Here is a 25,088-nt window from a genome sequence, read left to right on the forward strand (position 1 = left end):
GGGGAGCCGGCATGAAGCCGCAGGCCAGCCTGCTCTACAAAGAGAAAAGCCACGGGGCTCCCACTCCCGGAAACCAAGGCCCTCGGCGCCCGACAGGAAACTGCAGGCCGAGGCCCGCGGAGCTCGCGCGCGACCTCAGGTTTGGCGCCCGGAAGTGGCTGCAGCCCCGCCCCTTCTGGGCGGGCCGGCTCGGGAGCTGGCCTTCTGCGCAGGCGTGGGCCGCTGACTCCGCCTCCTGGGTGCCGCGGTCGGAGCCATTTCGCCGCTGCTTCCATGCGGGTTGAGGTGCGTCCCTTGGCCGTTCGTGTGGAAGGTTGGCGCTGCGAACTCGCCTGAGAAGGTTGTGCTCTCGGGCACGGAGAAGTGGAGGAGGGTAAGGGAGCAGCGTCGCGGCTCCGAGGCTCCGAGGCGGGCGCGGGCAACGCGGGGCCGACGCCGGCCTCCGAGGCTCGGCCGCGGCTTTGTTGGGAGGCAGGCGGGTGGGGGAGGGGCGGCGGGCGGGCGGGTGCCCGGATTACGGGCCGCGGCGGCGAGTACGCCGGTGGGCCCCGGGCCCTAGGCCGCGGTCTTCCTCGCTCGGGTTGAATGACCGCTCTCGAAGGCCGCTTCCTCCTTCGGCCTGTCACGCCATGGCGGTCGGTACCCAGAGTCGCCTGTAGTGGTTGCGAAGCTCGACGCCACACGGCGCCTGCGGCCCTCGGTTCGCTCATCCGGGGCCCCGCCGCTTGGACGACACACATGGGTTCCGAGCAGTTCCTCGTCGGCACAGGGTGTTGCAGAGCATGGGTGGGGCGAATGGAGGAGCGCGTGGTAGGAAAATGTATGCATGATTTAGTAAGGGGTGGCGGAATTACACCGTGCAGCGGGAGCGCCCTACTCTAGATAACGGTCGCCAGGGCCGGCGCCTCGGAGGCCGAGGGGTACTCGAGCCTGAATCTGGCTTTGGAGCGTAGAGAGGGTGTCCTCCCCAAAGACGCCGAGGGACTTGTTAGGCCTAAGGCCCTAGACGACTCTGGACTGGGAAAGAGGTCAGGCCACGTGACGTGAGGGTGGGTGGCGCAGGAGATGTTGTTTTTAGGCTCGCAAGAATGAAAAAGTATTTCGGAGTATGGCAGTACTCCGGGTCGCGGTGGCAAATGATAGAGGAGCTGGAGAGAAACGAGTAATATTGGAGACGTTTTGGAGGCAAAACAACCTTGTGGAGCAGGGTTGGATATGGGATGGTTGAATTGTTGACGTCCAGCTAGACCTCCGTCGGGGGATGAGTTCTTCGTTTTCTAGGTCTGTAAAAGACATTGTGGGTAATTTCTAGGGGACCCTGCACCCTCTTGGGAGTTCTTTCTGTCTTTACCTTAAGTTCCCTCTGTTCGGAGTAATTAAAGGAAAACAATACAGCACACAGTTTAAGGATTAACTAGTTCATAAGCTTTTAAGGATAGTATCAACACACATTTAAGGATGCCAAAGATAGCCATGAAAGGATCTTTGGGGATCGGATTAGACTGTCCAAATTGTGGAATTGGATTGCTTGGTACCATTAATTGGGTGCAGGAATTTATGTATGGGGTTGGAATAAATACACTTTGGGAAATTTAAAATTCTTAATGAGACGCCAAGTTAGTGTATAGATTGGAATGTTAGTATTTTCCTTGGACAAAATTTGAAGCCTAAAGGGCAGTGTCTGTTTGGACTTAATTAGCATGAATATTTTGGAATGAAATGGGTTTCCTAGGGATAAAAAGGAATTTGATAGTCCCTGTGTTTTATTCTAACTCATTTACTGTGTACATTTACGTTGCTTTGTGTTTTTGATAGGATTATCCTGCCTCTGCCTTCCCAGGGCTGGAATTATGGGTGTGTACCACAGTACCTTCTTGGGCCTTCTATTTTAAAAAAAATTTTTTTTTTGTTTTTCGAGACAGTTTCTCTGTGTAGCTTTGTAGCCTCTCCTGGAACTGACTTTGTAGACCAGGTTGGCCTCGAACTCTGCCTCCTGAGTGTTGGGATTAAAGGTGTGTGCCCTCACAGCCCAGTACACTTTAAAGGACAGAAGTATATGGGTAGGCATCTGTTGCTTTGACATTGCTGTCTAAAAATACCAATTTTTAATTTTTTTTTTTCCCGAGACAGGGTTTCTCTGTATCTTTGTAGACCAGGCTGGCCTCGAACTCAGAGATCTACCTGCCTCTGCCTCCCGAGTGCTGGGATTACAGGTGTGTGCCACCACTGCCCGGCTAATTTTTTTTTTTTTTGAGACAGGGTTCTCACTGCCTGTAATTTTTTTCTTTTATCTCTTCCTCACCCCCACCTCCCCCAAAAAACACAAAATTTCTCTGTAGCCCTGGCTATCCTGGAACTCACTGTAGACCAAGCTGGCCTTTAACTAGGATCTCACTGTATATCCCTTCTGGCCTTGACCTTTATGTAGACCAGACTAAAGGTATGCACCACCACACTCTTCTAAGATAATCATATAAAGTATAAGATTACAGTCCCAGCACATGGGAGACAGAGGCAGGAAGGTAAGGCTAGCCTGAGGTACATACGACCTTGTCTCAGGTTGGGGATTTAGCTCAGTGGTAGAGGGCTTGCCTAGCAAGCACAAGGCCCTAGGTTCGGTCCTCAGCTCCAGGGGGGGAAACTACCTTGTCTCATGGTTTTACAGGTTTTGTAGGATTGGTCTCATGTCTGATTGAGGTAACAGTAATAAGTGGTGGAATGAAGCTGCTGTGCAAAGTCTGGACTAGTTTGTAGAGGGTCATTGGGTCTAATGATCCCTTCTGAGGATAAGCGTCTGCTTTGAATGGAAGACCCTACCTCATAGCTTCACAGTACTGCTTGCTTAATCACACTATGGACCTTGGAGAGGAACTGCTGTGTGTTTTGTTTGATACTGGGTCTGACTAAACTGTGTCCCAGATGGCTGTCCTGGAATGAATGTATTATGTAGACTAGACTGGCCTTGAGGTCAAGAGATCTGCCTGCCTCTGCCCACCATGATCTTGGATTAAAAGCATGGGCCACCACCACACCCAGCCTTGGAGAAGGACTTTTTGTCTTAAACTTTCTGAGTTTCTATTATCTCAGGGTATGCTGTTTGCTTTACCAAATGCTTGATCAAAGTCCAACTGGCTACAAAATCAGATTAGTAAGTTTATATTAGGGTTAAAATTGGGTGTAGATTTCGATTAAAATTTTAAATTTATTGTAGGTGTCTTCTTGCAGCCTACTGTAGTAATAGATCTCCTTTCCCTTATTCTAAATTTGTTTTATTTTTATATACAAGAACATTTTGCTTGAATGTATGTATGTATATACCATTTGCCAGAAGAGGGCATTGGATCCCTTGGAACTAGTTATGAATAGTTTTAAGATACCTGTGTATGCTGGGGTCCTCTGCAAGAAAAACAAATCCTCTAAAACCACTGAGCCATCTCTCCAGCCCCAAGAGTTTTTTCTTTTGTGTTTTTGTTTTTTATTTATTCTCACTATGTAATCTTGGGTGGCCTGCACCTGGGTATGGCTATGTAAATCAGGATGACCTTTGACTTAGACCAGCCAGTCTCCATTTTTAATATGCATTTAAGAAAAAAATCTTTGACTTATTTTTATGGAAGTTAAGGTCAGCCTAGACTACATGTCAATATGAAGGCTTAATTTATTTGGATTCATTAATGTAGGCATCCTATTCTTTCAGAATGAGACTAAACCATTGGATTTATATGCAAATGGTTTATTTCTGTAATTTTGTTTTGTTACTTAGCTGAGAGTGCTATCTTTATGTAGCCTCAGGCAAGCCTTTGTTCATAGTCATCTTCCAACTGAAGCTTACTGGTTGCTAAGATTATGCGTGAGCGACCACATCTGGGTTTTAGTGTGCGTGTGTGTGGTATTATTTCTTACTTAGTATGGTGAATTTGGGTTTGAGTTTAGGCTTTCACCATGAGTGACATAGAACGTTTACTCATTTTTTCTTATAAAAATGTGAATTATTATTTTGTGTTTATGAGTGTTCTGCCTGTTTGTGTACCAATTGGATAGTAGGTGTAGGTGCCAGGAGAGGTTAGATCCTCCTGGAACGGAAGCCAGAGATGATCGCCAGTCACCAAGTGACTATGTCGTCATTAGAGTAGCAGCGTTCCCAACCACTGAGCCATCTATCTTCTCTAGCCCATTTTAAAAATTCCTCTGAAAAAGAAAGTAATGGAATATGCCCTGTTTTTCACTGCTGAGAGGAATAAGTTTAAAGCATGTAAGATATTCAATATAGAATGGAGGACATTGCATACAGTGTTTGAAGTTAAACATCAGCCCACAGTGATAATCATTGTAGGATGTGTGTGACTCATACAGCTTGTTTTTTAAACCACATGCCATAGGCTTCCCAATATACTAAAATTTCTTACTAGGTAAGTTCAATAGTATTGTGATAGAATGTCTTATTCTTAGCCTAGCTTAGTAGTTTGTGTATCTACTTTGAGGTTTTGCTATCATGATGTTTTTAACTTGTTTTCTAGGTGTGAAGAAGACACCTGAATCATGGGTGACATTAAAAATTTTCTGTATGCCTGGTGTGGCAAAAGGAAGATGACCCCAGCCTATGAGATTAGAGCAGTAGGAAACAAAAACAGACAGAAATTCATGTGTGAGGTACTACAGAATACAATTTATTTATATACTTCATTCATTTGGGAGGTTAAAGGAATGTTTTGTTTGAAAAGGCTAAGCTGTTGCAGGTTAGGGAAGAGTATTTTTGACCTGACTGTTCAGTTTATCATTTTCAAGAGCATTATTTTAAAATAGTGTGCTGGAATAATTATTCTGATGCTTCCAAAACTACTTTGGTGCAAGAAAGTTAGAAGATAAGTACTTGTAGTTTTACCAACTCCCCCCCCCCCCCCCCAGGGTTTCCCTGTGTAGCTTTGCACCTTCCCTGGAACTCACTCTGTAGCCCAGGCTGGCCTTGAACTCAGAGATCCCCCTGCCTCTGCCTCCAAGTGCTGGGATTTAAAAGTGTGCACCACCACTGCCCTCCTCAACTTTTCTTTTTTGAGAGTGGGAGAACAGTTTCACTTCTACATCTCTGGCTGGCCTGGAACTCAATAAATCAGGCTGGCTTCAGATTCTTAGTTATCTGCCTCTCAAGTGCTGAGATTAAAGGTGTATGCCATTCCTAGCTTCGATAACTCATTTAGAGAATCGAAGTATTAAAATTAGAGAGCTTTTCTCTGAGTTATTATAAAATCATTATATTACATAATTGTGAATACAAGCATTTCAAAAGTCAGGGCAACTTGGGAGTCTTTTTCTTGCTGTACACAGTTCTGAAGGATCCAACTGAGGTGGAGGCAGGTGTCCTTGCTGAGTAGGGGGCACTTTTTGATGTGATGGAATGGCACTTAGGCCTGGCATGTGATGTTAGCTAAGCAAAGCACTATCCCACCGAGCTTAAAAAACCCAGCCCTAAAATACTTGATTGTGGGAATCTGAGCCACTTAAATTGATACTGTTGGATCAGGATATCAGTGAACAGTACAATTCCATGTTTTTAGTAAAATAATCCAATGTTGCATGGGTGTGTTGTAAGTTGCATTTAGAGTATGTTTAAAATAGCTGTTCATGTTTTATTAATGAATTTTTTTAATTACCCAGTTTTAATTCAACTCCCCCCCCTCTTGAATCCTAAAGGTTCGAGTAGAAGGGTTTAATTATGCTGGTATGGGCAATTCCACCAATAAAAAAGATGCACAGAGCAATGCTGCCAGAGACTTTGTTAACTATTTGGTACGAATAAATGAAGTAAAGAGTGAAGAAGTTCCAGCTGTTGGGGTAAGTATCTATGGCCAAGAACTTGAGCTTTCTTTATAATGTTTGTTTTTCACCTTTGTGTCCTTGCGTTCAAATTAAAACAAGGCAGATTTACAAGGTAAGAGTCACAAATATACTGTGTGCAGGGTAATCTTATGAAAGAATATAGTTAATATACAAAAAATGCACTGAGTTTTAGAAACTTGAGCACATGTTGAATTTTTTCTATCTGAAATGGTACAGAACTGATAACACTCAGTAAAAAAAACATACCTTGAATTGTGAATTTTGATATTTATTCAGGCAAGCAATAAGCACTGTTAGAAACACAGCCAAACATGCCCCAGAAGAGTATGAACAGCCAGTAGTTACAGTGTATTGTGTTGCTAAGCTGTGATGCTTAGTAGGATGGGTACAGGAAATTACTTTCTCCAAAACTGGGTATTTTCAGCACCATTGAGCTTCTGTTTATCATGGGTGCTCATAACAATTGGTGATGGTGTCGGCTTCTCATTGCCAACTCCCCTTCCATCCTCCCTTTTTAGTTTTTTTCCAGACAGGATCTCTATAGCCCTGGCTGTCCTATAACTCAACTATGTAGACCAGGCTGGCCTTCAACTCACACAGATCTACCTGCACTCTCCACCAAATGATGGGATTAAAGGAGTGTGCCACTGTACCCAGCTACCTCTCATTTCTTATTCCCATGGTACTGCTAATCTCAGGTAGTGAGATTTGGGGGTCAGGATAGTTAAGTTGTATTGAAAGAGATGAGAAAAGGCCTTTTCCTTTCCCTAAAGAACACAGTACCTGGTTCCCCAAACAATAATGCTTTAAGTGAAGTATGGAAATGTGTTATACCTAGACAGGATTGCTCCATATGTTGTATGTTGGGTTTCAGAAATTCTATTGATACTTAATAGTAGAGAGAAGCCATATGGTAGAATCTTTCTTAGTGTTTATCTGGCCATCCTGGAACTTGGTATAGCAGGCTGATAAAGGAAGTTACAGAATCTGGGGTGCTGGAGTTACATGATTGTGCTGCCACACACACAGCTCCTTTTTTGTTTTGATACCATGGTTATTTTAATTGTGAGTATAATACCCCGCCATACATTTATTGTGTATGTGTGTCTACAAGGTCCCAAGACAAACCTGTGGAGTCACTTTTTTTCTTCCACTTTGGGGTCCAGGGATCAAACATCATTAGATTTGTTAGTGTCTCCCAAATTGTTTCATTGGCCTCCTAATATTATTGTGCATTTTAGGTATTCTGGTTTGTTTTTGACATTTAAGACAGGGTCTTAGTATGTAGTTCTTTCTGGCCTCTTTTACTATAAAGACCAGGCTGGCCTTGAACTTAAAAAGATCTGCCACTATCAAAAGTGCTGGGATTGAGCCAGGCAGTGGTGGCACATGCCGTTAATCCCAGCACAGGCAGATCTCTTGAGTTCCAGGCCAGCCTGGTCTACAGAGTGAAATCCAGAACAGACACCAAAACTACACAGAGAAACTTTTGTCTCCGACACCCCCCCCCCCCAAATGCTGGGATTAAAGGTGTGTGTCACAGTTTCTAATACTGTTGCTTTCTGAGTGCTGGAACTAAAGTTATGTGTGCCATCATGCCCAGCACTTTTATTTTTGAGACAGCCTTACTAGCATTTACTGTCCTTTAACTTCTAAGTCATGATGGCTTCAAATTTACAGCTATCCCCTGGACCCTGCCTTCAACTTGCTGGGAGTGAAGGAATGCTTTATTTACTATACTTGGCACCAGAAAATTATTTACTTTTTTACTTTTTTTTTTTTTTTTTTTAAGCTGAGGATTGAACCCGGGCCAAACGCTTGCTAGGCAAGCGCTCTACCACTGAGCTAAATCCCCAACCTCAAAGCTAAAGATAGTTTTTGTTTGTTTGTTTTTTGGTTTTTCAAGACAGGGTTTCTCTATGTAGCTTTGTGCCTTTCCTAGAACTCACTTTGTAGACCAGGCTGGCCTTGAACTCACAGAGATCCACCTGGCTCTGTCTCCCAAATGCTGGGACTAAAGGTGTGTGCCACCACCGCCTGGCCTACATTTTTTTTTTTTTCCCCCAAACATAGGGTCTTATATCCTGCAAAAATTTGCCTCCTCTTCCTGCTGCTGGATTTAAACACATACATCACTATTCCCAGCTACTTGCTTTCTTTAACTTTATGATTCTTTGAGTTTTTCACATCATGCATCTCAATACCACTCATCTCTGTGTCCCTTCTGCCCTCTGCCCCCTGCCCTTGCAACTTCCCCCCAAGATAAAAAAAAATCTCATTGTGGAAGCTGTAGTGTGCCATAGTCACACAGTATACCCTTTAACCAGTACATCTTTATTTGCAAGTGTTCATTGCAAATGAGTTATTGGTCTGGTTTGAGGCCTCTGGTTTCTGCTGCACTATCGATACTGCGCCCTCACTGGTACTAAGATGTCCTTTTGTTCTGTGTTAATGGAGATCCTATAATTTAGGGTCTGCAGGACTGGTTCCTCCAGAAGTTGCGATGGACGTTGGGGTGGGCCAACTCATGGCTGTGGATCTGGGCCTGGGTGGTTGTTGGGTTGGTCAGCTCAACAGATCTCCCTTATCCTCAACACCAGGGTGAGCTCTCCAGCACTGCCCCACTACACTAGCTCACACTCTGCAGTGAGTGAGCACCCAGCTCCTTCTTTTGTTCCTTGAGACAGTTCTCACATCCCAGGTGATGTAGAATTTGCTGGTGTCCAGACTGGCCTTGAATTCTTGATTGTCTGCTGTCTAGGGTTCAGGTGATGGCATGTGGTATGATCTAAGAAAGCTTCTAAGAGTGAGGGTATTCTTGTAATACAGAATTGAAAAAATGAGAATTAATCCTAGCATTGGAGGGGGAGGCAGGTGGATCTCTGAGCTGGAACAAACCTGGTCTACAGTGTGACTTCCAGGACAAGCCAGAGCTGCACAGAGAAACACTGTCTCAAAACCTTTTAAAAAAAAACAACAAATAAACCAGAAATAAAAATAACTTCATAAAATAGTGGTCTCTTTCATCTAGTTTAGCAAAAACTAAACACTGGAGGAATGGTTTAGCCAGGTTTGGTTCTAGTATCCAATGTGGTGAGTCACAACCTCCTATAACCAACCAGCTCCAGGTGAATCTGTTATCTCTGGCCTTGTAAGGGCATCCACACACATGTACACACACATACTCCTACACCTAGTTAAAAATAAATTTTTAAAAGTTGAAAACAGCCGGGCGGTGGTGGCACACGGGAGGCAGAGCCAGGTGGATCTCTGTGAATTCGAGGCCAGCCTGGGCTACCAAGTGAGTTCCAGGAAAGGCGCAAAGCTACACAGAGAAACCCTGTCTCGAAAAAACAACAAAAAAAAATGTTGAAAACAATTCAGACTTTTATTTACAAATCATAGTTGATTTTTCAGAATTTCAAGACTTCACTGGCTAGACCATAGTTTTTAGAGATAAAGAGCACAGTGGTAGAGTGTTTTAACACGTGCAAAGACCCCCAGATAGTTTTCATATCCAGCACAGGTTTTAAAAAGTTATTTCTGATGAAAACTACATAGAGAAACCCTGTCTTGAAAAAAAGTTATTTCTGGATGTAATGGCTTCATGACTATAATACAATAGAAAGCAACACAAAAAATCAGCATGAGGATTTCTGCAATTTTGAGCCAGAGGAAAAAACTCAAAGCCAGTTGGTGGTACTTTTAGATAGGTTGAGGTTCAAGACAACACCACGTGGTCTATTACGGAAAATAAAATTTGTCTACAAAGACAGTTTTTTTAACAGAAGATAGTTCAGGAACTCTTAGTGAGGACTTAGGATATAACACCACATTAAAGCTAAGATGCTCAAGGCCCTGGTTCTGTTTTCTCTGCACAAGGGAATGAAAGAAGCTCTAATTTGAAATTTTACCATACTTAGTAAATTCGCAGTTTAGTCTACCGGTGTCATAGATGTTGAAAAAATACACAGAATTTCTCAGTACATGTGACACAAGGGATATCTGCAACATGGCAGTGTGGTATTTACATTTGAAATGGCTCTTGTCTCCCAATCTGAGCCAGTATCATCCTAACTTACATGAAACTGTCTCAAACCAAAGATGGGGGAGAAAATTGTTGGGCATCTTTTCAGTAGTCCTGGAAACAAATGGGCACTGACAGCTTTGACTTTTCCTCTTGTAGATTGTACCACCCCCACCCATACTTACGGACACATCTGATAGCACAGCAAGTACTGGAGAAGGTGCACCAGCGCCCATGGGAGGACCACTTCCCCCACATCTGGCTCTCAAAGCAGGTAAGAGATTTGAGTGTCTGCACTTGACTGAGAATAACACCATTATGCTTGGTCATCACCTCACCTTGTCATGTGTACAGAAAAATCAATAAGCATGTCAGCTAGGTAAGACCACTCAAGAAACCACTGTTTTAGGCTTTGTTTGTTTGTTTTAAAGTTGTTTTTTTCCCCCAGAGCTGAGAACCAAACCCAGGGCCTCTACCACTGAGCTAAAACCCCAACCCCTGTTTTTATATAGTTTTTATGTTTAGAAGTTTTATGCCTGCAAGTTTGTTTGTGCACTTGTATGCCTAGTGCCCCTAGAGGCCAGAAAAGACTTTTGGACCTTCAAAATTATAAATAGAGGTAGTTGTAAGCCACCTTGTACTCACAAGCTGGGAACTGAACCTGGATTTTCTGCAAAAGTAGTAGCACTCTTAATCCCTGAGATAGCTCTCCAGACCTCCAAACATTTCTTTTTTTTCCAAAGATAAGTTACACTATGTAGCTTTGGCTGGCGTGAAACATTGTGTACACCAGGCTGGCTTGCACCTTTAATCAATTGGCCAAAAAACAATTTAGTATAGATTAGAACATAGAATTTTGAAGATTTATTAAGTATACAGAAGAGGGCGCCAGATCTCATTACAGATGGTTGTGAGCCACCATGTGGTTGCTGGGAATTGAACTCAGGACCTCTGGAAGAGCAGTCGGTGCTCTTAACCTCTGAGCCATCTCTCCAGCCCAGACATAGAATTTTATGAATTGCGTTTTGGTGTTTATATGGTCCTGAGTCGGGTTCTAGGGTTTTGTATATATTATTCCGCAACTGAGTTTTATACTCACCTACCTTTTATTTGCTCATTCCTACCTGTAACACACAAAATAGTTTGCTTTGTGGATTTTAGTTGTGTTCAGTTGAATATACAGGTGAAATTTTTATTTGGAGCATTAAGAGTAGAATAGGATTTTGACCAGGCTTCTCACAAATAGTGGTTTATTTTTACACAAATTATAATGACCTACCCCATTGTTTTGTGGAGTAAAAATTAAAATGTTCAACAGTAACCTGTCATTTAAGATTTCATGTGTTAGCTTACATGTGTATTTCTGCACAATGTGCTAACAGTACCTGTGGAGGTCACAAGAGGGCACTCTTCCCCAAGCGAATTAAAGTGAGCCTCTATGTGAGTACTGGGTATCAAATGTAAGTCTTACAAGAGTAATGCTCTTAACTGCTCAGCCATCTCTCTAGCACCCTACTCTGGTAATTGGTAGAGTCAAAACTCAGGGCTACTTATTCCTGGGATTTGCTTTCTTTTCAGAACCTTTATTAGCTTTTGAGTTTGTTTTTATTCAGACTGCAATTTGGAGGATGAACTTTTAAACTGACCTTTATCCCCAACAGCTCCATAGAAGGTTTTCCGTAAAGAAGGTATTATTTGGGGGCCAGACATGGTGATATGGCACATATCTTTAATTCCAGAACCTGAGAGGCAGTGTAATAAAGCACTTTAAAAACTGGAAAAGCAGTTGATAGAAAATAGGTAAACAAAAAACGTAAACCAGAAAAGACAGTGACAAAGGTCCTATTGAGTACATGGTGGGAAGGAATTGGCTGCCTCTTTTGGCCTGGGTGACCTCTCTGGATAGGTAATGCTAGCCTGAGCTCTAAAGGACGGAAAGTTGTCAACAGGGCACAGTCAAGAAAAAGGACATTCCTGGTAAGAGACAGCATATCCTGGTCTGCATAGCAAGTTCTAGTACAGCCAGAGCTACATAATAGAGACCTTTCCCCCACCGTTCCTGGGGTGTGTGTGTATACAAGTAAATAAAAGACAGGACAAAACATTCTCAGCATCTAATAGAAGCTCCTGCCTGTCTGGAAAGTTTTATTCTTAGTTTGATGTTCCACATTAAAAACGGCTAAGATGCATATTAGTGCCAAGGAGAGAGAGAACCATGCGTGAGGATTTATGTTAAGCTGCCTTATGTGTACTTTACTGTTGCTGTAAGGAAAAAAATAACCAGATGAAAGCAGCTCAAGACAGAAAAGGTTTATTCTGGTTCACAGTCCATTCTGACAGACTTCAAGGTGGAGGAGCTTAAAGAAGCTGGTCACATTGCAAAAAGTAGAGTGCAGTGAATTTAGTTGTTTTCTCTTCCTATGGTCCAAGGAATGGAGGACTCAGTGGACACAGTTCTGTCTACTCTACTTAACTAACAGAGACAATCTCTATCATACCATACTGCCAGAGATTGAGTCAAGTTGACACTTAAATTAACCATCAGATAACTACTTACCTTACTCTTTCTTGGAGATTATACATGCACAACCATCAAAGAAACAGACTGGGTTGTCAGTTACTTAAAATAATTTTCAAGTTAGTCCTGATGATTTTCTTTCAGGTTCCCTTCAACATTACTGAAAACATCAAGTTTTCATTAGGGACATTATTTTAAAATACCCTTTTTTCCAACTTGATTAGTTAAAAGAGCAATTATTTCTTTAGCAGAAAATAATTCTGGAGTTGAGTCTTCATCTGGCTATGGTTCTCCTGGACCCACCTGGGACAGAGGAGCCAATCTGAAGGATTACTACTCGAGAAAGGAGGAGCAAGAAGTACAAGCGGTAAGGTTCTCCCATTGTGTCACATCCTTGTAAATAGAATTTGGGATATAATTTGCAGCAGGGTTGATTACCTGCACAAATTGATAGCATAGTGATTGTTGGGACAGTCTATTGAATCCCAGGTTGGCCTTCAATCCAGTGGTCCTGGCTTAAAAGTCACTTTTACTAGTTGCTGCCTCTATCCTGAAGTGATACATGCTTGTAGTCCCAGCAGTAAGGGGAAAGAGAATGACAAGTTCAAGGCCAGCCTAGCCTCCAGAGTTGTTAGGGATATCTTCTCAAAACAAGGGCTTTGGATAGTTTAGTGATTAAAGTACTTAGCTAGCCATGCTAAAGGCCATGGATCTTATCACTACAAAAACAAAACCTGGCTTTTGTATTGAAAAAGAAAAATGTAATGCCTTAAGTATGGATAAGTAGTGCAGCCAAATTAAATCATCATTGATTCCACAGACTCTAGAGTCAGAAGAAGTGGATTTAAATGCTGGGCTTCATGGAAACTGGACATTGGAAAATGCTAAGGCTCGTCTGAACCAGTATTTCCAGAAAGAAAAGATCCAAGGAGAATATAAGTACACCCAAGTGGGTCCCGACCACAACAGGTTTGCTTGTTTCACTATTTTCCTTGTTAAAAAAAAAGTTAAGGTTGTTTGGCTATTTATGTGTTAACCAAATGTTACCCAGTTTATTGTGTATATCAGCAGTGAATTGTGAAAAGATGAATATACGTAAGAATTAAGGACTAGTAGTTACCATAGTTTTCACTTGAGAACATTAATGCTATTATGTAAGAAGTCCTGTAGAACGCTGTTGCTGGACTTTTAAACAAGGGTAGCATCCACTGGTGGTTTGTTGCTAGTTGACATAATTGGCCAGAGGTGGTGATTTTGTTTAAGGTAGTTTGATTGGAGATAGCTTTAATACGTAAATGGTTCTGATATGCTTTGTTGTCTTAGAAGTAGATTGTGTTACCTCTATATCCAAATTTGATTTCAGTTTGATGTTGGCAGCTCTTTTAAGAATCCTGTTTCTTGAGTACCATGAAGTTGAAGGATCGCGAAGTTTTTTTTGTGTGTGGCTTGAATTAGAATGCTTTTTTTCCTGTTAAGTTCATAAAACTGAATGTAAGGGAAGATATGTGACCGTATGTTTCTCAGCCTGCTTGATGTTCTTCCTAAGAGCATTCCAGGGTGTAGTACTTATTACTCCCAGGAAGGCTCATACAGATTAGATTCTTCAGGGAGGCACTATATTTTTATTGGAAGAGAAAGGAAGTGGTTCTGGAAAATCTTGATGATTCGATTTGCTATCTTTATACAAAATTAATTATCCAAAATTTAAAACATTTTTCTTAAATCAAAGTGTTCTCCCTTGGGTGCAAGTTGCGACCCTAAAATAATCATTGCCCAAAACAAAACAAAACAAAAAAAATTGACTGGATACTCAAAATGATCCAGAGCATGGCTCCTCCTGCTTCCTACTGCTTTGTTCAGTCCTGAATTCTCCAGTGCTATAGACACAGTGTCATATTAACTATTTTCTCCATTTTGTTGTCAGATTAATAAACAAAACGGGCCATAAAAATTTTTTTTCTTTAAAGTTTGTCTATAATTTATTAGACTTGGCAGCTCCTGGTAATTTTTCTTTTGTAATAATAATTGGAAAGGCTGGTGACAGAGCTCAGGTGGAATGACAGCATAGCTGGCGTGAGGCCTAGAGTTCAAATTCCCAGCATCAATAATAATAATAATAATAATGTTTTATCATTATTATTGTTACCATTATTATGTACCGCATTGTGTCTAAAATTCATTGAATTGCTGCCAAAAAAATAACCTTGATGTCAGTATCTTACTGATTTCTGATGTAAAGAAGCAAAGAATTCAGGACAAGACAATGTATGAGGCAGACGGTTGGAGCTGGGACACATTGCTCCTGTATGTCCTTTATTGAAAGGCATAACAGACAGCAACACCAGAGGTCTGTGTTCATATACACATGTGCTGATGCTTAGGCTGAACTAAGCAATCACATGGGAAACTATTGTAAACTGATTTCTGGTGTTGCTGTTCCCCCCTAGGTGGAGGAGAATGAGATTGAGTGCTGACTTTAAGCCTGGCTGAGAAACATACTGTCATCGGTGTCATTAATGAAAGGGTGGATGTTGTTCCCCTGAAAGCCAGTGGCCTTTGACCCCTTGAAGCCCTTGTGCCTGAAGGTCAGTTGACAAAGAAGTTTAGGAAGGAGACTAACATTTTTTTCCCTTAAGCTTCACCTAACGTTTTATTTGCAGCACAAAGTCAAGCATGAATGTACGAGCAGTGAAGGACCAGCATACGTTTGCTAAAAACCTAAATTCACTCCTTAGAACCCTCTAGCAGCTTTAGCTATAATGTGAAAAATTATTTTTGTTCTCTAGGCCCTGGTTTAAATCTCTAAAAGTAGGCTAAATTTTTGTTTTTGTTACCAAGGACTTCTTCCAGCTATATATAAATCAGGACTCTGCCACGGGAGCTACTGGTATATAGTGATTGCATGTATAAACTTGCCCTAACAGGTTGTTACTGGTATATAGATAATTTGAAGAGTTTTGGTGTTTTTCTTAGCTCCAAGCTAAACAAAATTTTCTTTCATTGATAGCATTCTCATATTTAGACTAACCTTGGAATAAACATAAGTAAATCTATAATCTAAAAACCATAACATTTTCTTTTCATGAAAGAAAGCTCATCAGCTGTTTATAACTAATGTCATACGTATTTGCAGTTTATATACTTTTTGTTCTAGGATTGGACAAAAATAAATGTTGAGAATGGGTTTTGCTATAATTTTTGTTGAATGCAGTTGGAAACCTCCCTTACTAGGGAGATAATGGAGTTAGTAACATAATGATAAATTCCTAACCTTGTTTGTGTATGTTGTTACAGGAGCTTTATTGCAGAAATGACCATATATATCAAGCAGCTGGGCAGAAGTAAGTAGTTAATTTTAAATTACTCTTAAGGTTTTTGCAGAGAAGATATTTTCACATTAAAGGCTTGGGCTACTTTGATAGAACATACACTTTAGAGAAATTAATAAAATTTTCCTTGAAGATACTTTTAGCCTATTATATTGAGAAATTGGACCATTCATTAATGGAAAAGAGTAAGAGATTGAGTAACACATGAGATTGTGGGAGTTACAGACACTGTACACTGAAAGTGAGAGTTAGGTGTTTAATCTCATACACAGTTAAAGGAAGAGTTATGATTCTAGGAGGGAAGGTGTTTATCATCAGTTCAGGTAAAGTTGAGGGAAGGAGGTGCACAGGGTATAGCATGAAGTGGATAAGTATATGAAATCACACAGATAAGGCCACCTTTGGTAAGCTAGCTGGTCTAGATATGAAACTCCAGTCTCAGACCTATGAAAGGTCTTTGCTAGGCACAAAATAAGCCTGCTTATTATATTTGCCTGTTTCCTTAACTGAGGTAGAGTTCCTTTATAAAAATGGAAGCCTTTCAGAGTTAACAGTTACTGGAATAGACATCTTGAAATACGCCAAAGAAACCTATTTGAAATGGCAAGTTTTAGGTCCCATAGTACTACAATATTAGAATTTTAGAATACTGCTGAAGTTCAGCACAGGTATAATCTCCCAAACCACATATGCAAAAGAAGCTAATGTAATATTTTAGTAGTCAAATCATGAAGGATACTTAAAAGTTCAAGTTTTAAAATAGGGAAATGGAATTTAAGAAAGGTTTGATTAATAGCATTAAAAACATAGAAGTAGCTATTGCATTTGAAAGTCATGTGAAGTCCAAGTTAGACATGATGGTGGAACCTGCATTCCTCGTGTGGATTGTTAAGGTAGAGGGGGTGTGGGGGGGAAACCTGTAAGTTCCAATTCTGTATAGGTTACAGAGTGAAACTTACTTTGAAACAACAAAATACCAAAGGTTAAGTATAGTCAAATGAATAGGTAAATTTGTGGATTTAGGAAATAAACAAACTAGTTGGTAGATTGCTTACTTATTATACAGGGTAGGTTCAGTCCCTTGCATCTCAAAACAACTATTGCCTGAGGTGCTTGCCTACCCATGAGCGAAGTTCCTGGGATGGTAACCATCTGTGTCCTGTGCAAAACATGGTCTTTTTCTTCTGGGTCTCAATGATAATGAGATTAGATTCAGAAGGCCCCAAATTAAATGTCTTGTACAAAACAAACCCGAAAACAAAATTTAAAGAAGTGTGAGGGCTGGGCTTGTAGGTTAGGTGATAGAGTGTTTGCATACATTTCTGGGTCTGGGGTTGATCCCAAGTACCACATAAGCTAGGTAAGGTGGCATAGGCCTAACACTAGGAGATGAAGGACAATCAGAAAAGTGTGTCCAGGGTATAGGGAGCCTATTCTTTAATCCAACACTTTGGATTTGAGGCCTGCCTGTCCTACAGTGCAGCATTCGTGGCTACATGAGACCCTATGTTAAAACAACAACAAAAACAGTTAAAAGTTACCCTGTGCTGCATAGAATGTTGGAGGCTATGCCATGATTACATGAGACCTTCTCTCAGAAACAACCAGACAGAAACCCGGAGACACGAGACTAATCCGTCATAGGTGATAGAAAGGCGGAGATGGTGCCTCTAATCTCTATTAAGACTTACAGTGAGTTAGAATAGAAAGAGAATATCACTACCTGTTTTACTGGCATACTGTTATCTTAAATAGATTGTACCATACATGGTTCAATTTGTTTGATCAGAAGATTTAGAGGCATGTCCTGAAATACTTTGTATGTAATGAATTCTGAATTCTGCAACTTAACACATGGTTAAATTTAGCATCTAGAAAATTTTCATAGCCTACAGTCAGTGCTTGCTTTTGCTTTTTTGAGTCAAGTTCTAATATAGCTCTGGCTTGCATAAAACTAAGAATTTGAGTTCAGTCTGTATCTACTTTCATATTAAAGCAGACTTAGTAGTTGTGCAAGGCTTATTAAAACATGGTCTGACTCTCATATTAAAGTTTAGGAGCCCTGGGCTCACATAATACTGAGAAGCTTGTGATCATGGGTGAAGCCTTAATGGATCTAAGTGACCACTATATACCCAATTTTGTGTTTTTACTCCAGGGTTTGAGTTTATAGTTTTTTAATCTGATTTAATGATGTGGTAATAATGATGAGTGCCAGGCTTTAACAAAAGGATTAGTTGTGGAATTAATTGCATTTGATTAGTGAATAGAATAAAAAGACCTAATGAAAAAAGATGTACTTAAATGTCTAGTGTCTGGTGATTCTTTATGCAGCTCATTTCTGTCTGGTAATCCTTATAGGGATTTTTGCACGTGAACATGGATCAAATAAGAAATTAGCAGCACAGTCATGTGCCCTGTCACTTGTCCGACAACTCTATCATCTTGGAGTGATTGAAGCTTACTCTGGGCTTACAAAGAAGAAAGAAGGAGAGAGAGTAAGTATTTAGGCATAAATACTATAAGTAACATAGTATTTGGCTAAAGGAGTTGAACTTACAGTTTGAGTGAGGAATGAGTTGGGTTCAGGGGCATTATACTGGAAATGGAAGTTAGGGCTTCTAAATACAAGGCAAAAGTTTTACTTCTGAGCTATATCCTGAGCCCCAACCTTAGTAAATCAAGAAATTTACATGCTGTACTCTGTAAGAGCCAGTGAATGAATCATTTAAGAAATTCTGAATTGTTTGTCTGTAATAGCCCTATTAACAGCTCTATATTAATTTTTGGTGAAATTAGTCGTTTTGAATTCTATTAATGCATGTATTATTGATTGATTTGTATTACTCCTGTTTTGTAGGTGGAGCCTTATAAAGTTTTCCTCTCTCCAGATTTGGAGCATCAGCTGCAAAATGTGGTTCAAGAGCTAGATCTTGAAATTGTGCCACCAGTAAGCATATATACAGCTTTTTGTACTTAGATATATTTTAAAGTCTTTCTTCAGACAAGTGTCTTTATCTATTTATTTATTTTGCCTTTTTTTTTTTTATTAGCCTGTTGATCCTTCTATGCCAGTTATACTCAATATTGGAAAATTGGCTCATTTTGAACCATCCCAGAGGCAGAACGCAGTGGGAGTGGTACCTTGGTCACCCCCACAATCCAACTGGAATCCTTGGACTAGTAGCAACATTGATGAAGGGCCCCTGGCATATGTAAGTGGTTTCCAAGATCAGAGTTGGGAAGAAGTTTCCTCCGCATACTTTCTTAGGTCAGGGTAAAGTAGATTTTTGTTTAAATGTGTGTGTGTGTGTTTTTTTAAATAGGCTTCTACAGAACAAATAAGCATGGACCTTAAGAATGAATTAACATACCAGCTGGAACAAGATCATAATTTACAAAGCGTAAGTGGTGAAGGTTTTAACTATACATTGTCTAGTGTTTCAGAATATTGTAGTTAGGTTGAATGGTGGCTTTGCACCAAATTAATAATCAGTTACTTCTGATGGTAGGGGCTGTGAAATTTAGGACCTAGAAATGAGTTGTGCTACTTAGTTGGTTTTCAGTATTAGATATTTATTTGAACATATTACAGCAAATCTAAAAAGTGTTACAAGTAATAACAAAATGAGAACTACATTTAGAATGGTTATGGAGACCTAAGAATGAAATAGGGGGAAGAAGACCACAAGACAGATTCTTTAGAATTGATTCTAGTAGAGATACAAATGTTTTTATTCTTCGAAACATTTCAAGTACTAAACCAGTTAGAAAGCAGTAATTTTTTTATGTAAATGATTCAGATGGGTTTTACTACTAAGTGTTGGGTTTTATACTAAGTGTTAACTTTTCTAACAGGTGTTGCAAGAGAGAGAGATGCTTCCTGTGAAGAAATTTGAACCTGAAATCCTGGAAGCCATTAGTCAAAATTCAGTTGTGATAATCCGAGGGGCTACTGGATGTGGTAAAACCACACAGGTTCCACAGTATATTTTGGATGACTTCATCCAGAATGACAGAGCAGCAGAATGTAATATTGTTGTGACTCAGGTAAATAGGAAGGCAGTGTATGAGTTCTAACAGTTTTGGTTGGGGGATTATTTTGTTGTTGTTGTCGAATAAGGTTTCAAGAATGTTAAGACAGTAACACACAAGCACATTCTTCACCACTGCTCTCTCTCCCTTAGCACTGGTTATTTAACTTAGAACCTTGACATGCTAGCCACATACCCTAACCACTTAATCTTATCTTTATATATATAAAATTTAAAGCAAGATTCCATAAAGTTGACTATAGACTGGCTTTGAACTCATTCTATAGCCTAAGCAGTACTTGAACTTCAATCCCACATATCTGGAATTATAGACCTGAGCCCCCAGGCCTACTGTAGGGTATGTAAACACCCCATAAGAACTTAGGTGACTCATGAAAGCAAGTTCAGAGCTGAGTGATCTCATTTTTTAAAATACTGTTATATTTCTGTAAGATAAGCTTGTGCATGAAACTGATCAGGGATTGAGGGGACAGTAGTAGCCATTACAAAATTTATTAGATTTAACTGTTGGCTATGAGAATCCTGACCTTTGGAAGGAGGCTAAGAGCATTGCAGAATTTTACTGTGTAGTCCTGTTTGACTTAGTTAGACAAGGCTTGCCTCGAACATTTCATCTATTTCTTCCTTCCACATGCCTGAAGGGCAGTAGAGTTAGGAAGTAATAAAGAATGAGGAGGTCCCAGTTTTGGTGACAAAGCATTTGGGAGAGAAAGTAGGACAGCAATTCTAGAGTCAACATTAATGACATAGGGAAACCCAAACTAAGCACCAAAGCTTTTAAATATTTTACTCTGTGTGTGTGTGTGTGTGTGTGTGTGTGTGTGTGTGTGTGTTGCACATGTGGTACCCATGAAACTAGGTGTCATTACCAGGAGGTGGACTTGTGAGCCATCTGACATGCTAGAAGCCAAACTTGAGTCCTTTAACAGTTGAGTGAGTGACTCTATATAGTTCTCTCTATATATGAGAACTCTATATATGAGTTCTCTATATATGAGTGAGTGACTCTATATAGTGACTCTCTCTCTATATATATAGGTGTAGCATTTGTTTCCTGTAGATTTTGTGGCTTCCCATGAGTTGGAAATTAAAAGGCAGTTAGTCCTATTAAAAATAAAAGGCTTTATTTTATTATAGAAATAGTTATATATTCTCCACTTTATTAAAATTTCAAACTTGGTAAAGATCATTTGTGTTAACTAATTTCTCTGTTACTAAGCTAGCAATGAGAACTATTACAATAATTTAAAATTTGAGCTGTGTGTTGTGTCTGGAGTTTGAGTATGTAAGCTAGGTTTTATCACTCATATAACAAACACATAGACACTTCAGTAGTTAGGAGTAATTTTGTAATTTTATAACATTTTTGTGCTTTGTTTTCAGCCCAGAAGGATCAGTGCAGTTGCTGTGGCTGAGCGAGTTGCTTATGAGAGAGGTGAAGAGCCTGGAAAAAGCTGTGGTTACAGTGTCCGGTTTGAGTCTATACTTCCACGCCCTCATGCCAGTATAATGTTTTGTACTGTAGGTCAGTAATGCATTAATACCTCGTTTGTATTTATTGTCATCTTTTTCTTAAAACTACAAAACGGTTACTGCAGTGGTGCATGTGGTAACATTAGTGCTCTAGAGGCAGAAGTAGGCAAAATGTATTCCTTCGTTTTTTTTGTTTTTGTTTTTCGAGACAGGGTTTCTCTGTAGCTTTGGATCCTGTTCTGGACTAGCTCTGTAGACCAGGCTGGCCTCAAACTCACAGAGATCCACCACCCAGCCAAATGTATTCGTTTTAAGGCTAGCCTGGCCTACAGAGTGAGTTCAAGAAAATCACTACTATACACAAAAACCCAGTCTCAAAAACAAAAACATGATTTAGCATATTAATTATTTATTCAATACCTTTCCTACAATGCTAAAATTGGGTTCAACCAGAGTCCGTTATCTAGCAATTTGCTTCTTTGATAAACGTTTCTGTGTATGTAGCTTTATTATCCAGATCTAAATAGACCATGTTGGCTTTAAAAGTATGTACCACCAGCCAACCCCAGCCATAATTTTTTGTTACTTTGAGTGTAACAAAGAAACCTATTTCTTTCTCTCTTTTGTTTTGGTTTTCGAGACAGGGTTTCTCTGTGTAGCTTTGTGCCTTTCCTGGAACTCACTTGGTAGCCCAGGCTGGCCTCGAACTCACAGAGATCCCTGTGAGTTCCGTCTGGCTCTGCCTCCCAAGTACTGGGATTAAAGGCGTACACCACCACCACCGCCTGGATAAGAAACCTATTTAATTGTTTTAATTTTCTTTTCAAGGTGTGCTCCTAAGAAAATTAGAAGCTGGCATTCGAGGGATCAGTCATGTAATTGTGGATGAAATTCATGAAAGAGATATTAATGTAAGTAATCTGAGTTAATTAAGAGTTTTGGTTAATTAAGAGTTTGGTTTGTCTATGTCTAACAAAAATTGCATGTCCTTATTCTTTCTTCCTTCCTTCCATTGCTAAATACTTCTTCAGAGAACCATCATATAATGTGATCAGTAAGAGTTTATGTAACTTAGCATTGTAGTAGTGATATGACTTGAGTAGCTAGTGGGATTATATGATTAATTTTTCTTTGTATGTGATAAATTCTGTGCTTTTTAGCAAAATGGTGGATAATGATAGTTTACCATTTCAGATGCTAATAATAGTCATGTAAAATGACAAGAAAATTAAAATTTATTTCTCACCTTTATGGATGCTTGATAAGCCAGTATAAAGTTTTATTATATACAATTGTAGTATTTGAGGTTTGCTACAAAACATTTTTAAAGACCTTGTAGAAGAGAAAGTTGTTTCTTGAGGATGTCTACATGGTTTGGTCAAACTGTCCCAAGTTGCTATTGGAATCTAGGCGTTAACTTGTTTTTCTTTTTTAAAATAGGGTCTTACTTTCACAGAGAATGGCCTCTGCTTTTCAGTAGTCATATTGCCTTACTTTCCTAGTCAGTTATTACAAGTATGAACAATTACACCCAGATATTTCAGTAGTGCTAACATACTAATGATCTTTAGAAGTTTAAATTAATGTCCTGGAATAATACCATGGATGTTTATTTAATAGTCTACTTTAAAAGTGTTAAAGTTTGTCACATAGACAGTATGTCATACCCAAGAAATAAGGGATGAGTGCTTTGCAGGAACACATCTCTCCCGTATCTACTACATAGAAAACTTCACCCAGTTGAGAAAGGGCTTAATGTCATAGATACCAATTCTCCTTAAGTGGATTGGTGGTTTTTAATAACAGTTCTAACACATAGGACTTAACATGACTTTGGTTTTTTAAGATGCAGTTTCTCTGTAGAGCCCTTCTTACACTTTTTTTTAAACTGGTGTCTGAAACAGAAGTTCAGTAATGTCTTAGGATTACCACAAACCTTAAAGGTGTATTTTGCCATCCCCACTGAACTTGTGTTTTTCTTTCAATAGACTGACTTCCTTTTGGTAGTATTGCGTGATGTGGTTCTGGCTTATCCTGAGGTCCGAATTGTTCTTATGTCTGCAACAATTGATACCACCATGTTCTGTGAATATTTCTTTAATTGCCCCATCATTGAAGTTTATGGAAGGACTTTCCCAGTTCAAGGTAAATTTTCTGTAGATGTGATAGAAAGCAAAACATGTTTTGTACAGGAGGATTTGGATTTTCTTATTTCTGGAGATCACAGTTATAGTTTGAAAGATTGAAAGCATGCCATATTGGCTCACAGTCATCTGTAACCTCAGTCCCAGGTGATCCAGCGTTCTCTCTTGGCTTCCTAGGAAACTGGATGGAATGTCATGCATACATGTTAAAAACAAAAAGACAAGCCAAATTATCAAAAGCCTCAGCATTTGAGGGACCGTTCTTGACTGTTTTTTAAGTAAAACCAGATTTCATTCACTTTTTGACAGTGTTTTCTGTGCTTTTAAAACTTTTGATCAACATAAACAATTTTATTTAAATAACATTGCATAGTCCATTTGAAATGAAAATATGCTAAGATTTATAGTTTGTTGAAATGTATTTGTGTGAAATTAATACTCATGCTATGCTGCTACTTTTTTGCTTTTTTGAAATAGGTTTCTCTGTAGCTTTTGAAGCCTGTTCTGGAACTCACTCCAGGCTGGACACTTTTTTTTTCTTAATTCAAAACTAAATGGGAGGCAATTAGTGTTTGTTGTATCAGCACAAGGATCTGAGTTTAATTCTCCCCTAGTACCCCTCCAAAAAGCCAGATATTGTGATCTATGCTTATAGACCTGGAGCTAGAATGTGTTAGGAGAGGGAAGATCCCCAGGGTTTGCTGGCTTATCAGTGAGCTCAGATTTTTTGAAAAGTGATCGAGAAAGATACAGATCTACATACAAAGTACAAAAAGGGTAAATGAACCTCTGAACTTGAAGCTAATGTCATTTCCCCAGGATATGAGTTTCAGAGTTGTAATATTTGCTATGCTTCTTCATTTTGGAACTTTTTTATAAAGAGATTAGTGGATGGTAGAGGGTAGGGACTAAGTTTCTTACAGATTACATACAGTAAGTAGTTGCAGATAGTGTTGTAGTTACTCTAATATTGCTGTGAAGGGACACCTTGTCCAAAGAATGAAAAGGATTTATTTAATTGGAGGGTTGTTTACAGTTTTGGAGTTAGTCCATGATCATCATGAGGAGCATGGAGGGAGGCAGGCAGGTCTGGCGCTGTGTTGACAGAATCATTTCTATGCTTTTTAAAAATTTGGCCAAAAATAAATTGGGTCAACCTAGAGCATCTGAATTTTATCAAAATAACTTACTGCACAGTTCACTTGAAGAAGTGCAAATACACTGAGACCTAACAACTTGGTAGAATGAATAACCATGCCATTACATTTTTAAAAATCAGTCCTATAATCTGCAGCCAGATGATAGATCAGCACAATTTGAGCAGAAAGCTAATGATGGTACTAGATTAAACCTAAAGTTTAAAATAAGAATCTATTATGAATATACACTAAGTAGAATAGTAAGTGGCAATTACAGATTTCATGTGGAAACATAGATAATATATATAGATGTTTTCCCTTGTAAATGAAATTTGACTACTACTCAATGAGTAGATTTGACGATATTTGTTCCTAAAGAGATAGTTCCAAGTGGCAAGGGAACACAACTTAATACTGAATAAAATTGGTGAACATTAATTTAGATGATGGTGTATGTGCTTGGTTTCAGTTTTGAGTAGTTGAAGATAAAGAAGATAGATTATAGAGACACTTCTGGCATTTAGAATTTCAGGCACATTATTGATTAGTGATTTTTCCAGTCTGCATT

General features: G+C 39.6%; 1 protein-coding gene across 1 annotated transcript in view; it reads left to right on the forward strand.

Annotated features, from left to right (window-relative positions):
- The first annotated feature begins 226 nt into the window (after nt 1–226).
- Dhx9 (DExH-box helicase 9) overlaps nt 227–25,088 on the forward strand; it is a 37,346-nt gene continuing 12,484 nt past the window's right edge. The window contains exons 1-15 of the mRNA XM_036202405.1: nt 227–373; nt 4,518–4,650; nt 5,689–5,829; nt 10,022–10,136; nt 12,629–12,747; nt 13,201–13,349; nt 15,675–15,721; nt 18,071–18,207; nt 18,570–18,659; nt 18,763–18,924; nt 19,036–19,113; nt 19,568–19,759; nt 21,148–21,289; nt 22,066–22,148; nt 23,226–23,382. Of these exons, the coding sequence (XP_036058298.1) occupies nt 4,540–4,650; nt 5,689–5,829; nt 10,022–10,136; nt 12,629–12,747; nt 13,201–13,349; nt 15,675–15,721; nt 18,071–18,207; nt 18,570–18,659; nt 18,763–18,924; nt 19,036–19,113; nt 19,568–19,759; nt 21,148–21,289; nt 22,066–22,148; nt 23,226–23,382 (1,723 nt within the window). The 5' untranslated portion in view covers nt 227–373; nt 4,518–4,539. The remainder of the gene's footprint in view (nt 374–4,517; nt 4,651–5,688; nt 5,830–10,021; nt 10,137–12,628; nt 12,748–13,200; nt 13,350–15,674; nt 15,722–18,070; nt 18,208–18,569; nt 18,660–18,762; nt 18,925–19,035; nt 19,114–19,567; nt 19,760–21,147; nt 21,290–22,065; nt 22,149–23,225; nt 23,383–25,088) is intronic.

The sequence above is a fragment of the Onychomys torridus genome, chromosome 11 (assembly GCF_903995425.1).
Source record: "Onychomys torridus chromosome 11, mOncTor1.1, whole genome shotgun sequence".
Classification (NCBI taxonomy): Eukaryota; Metazoa; Chordata; class Mammalia; order Rodentia; family Cricetidae; genus Onychomys; species Onychomys torridus.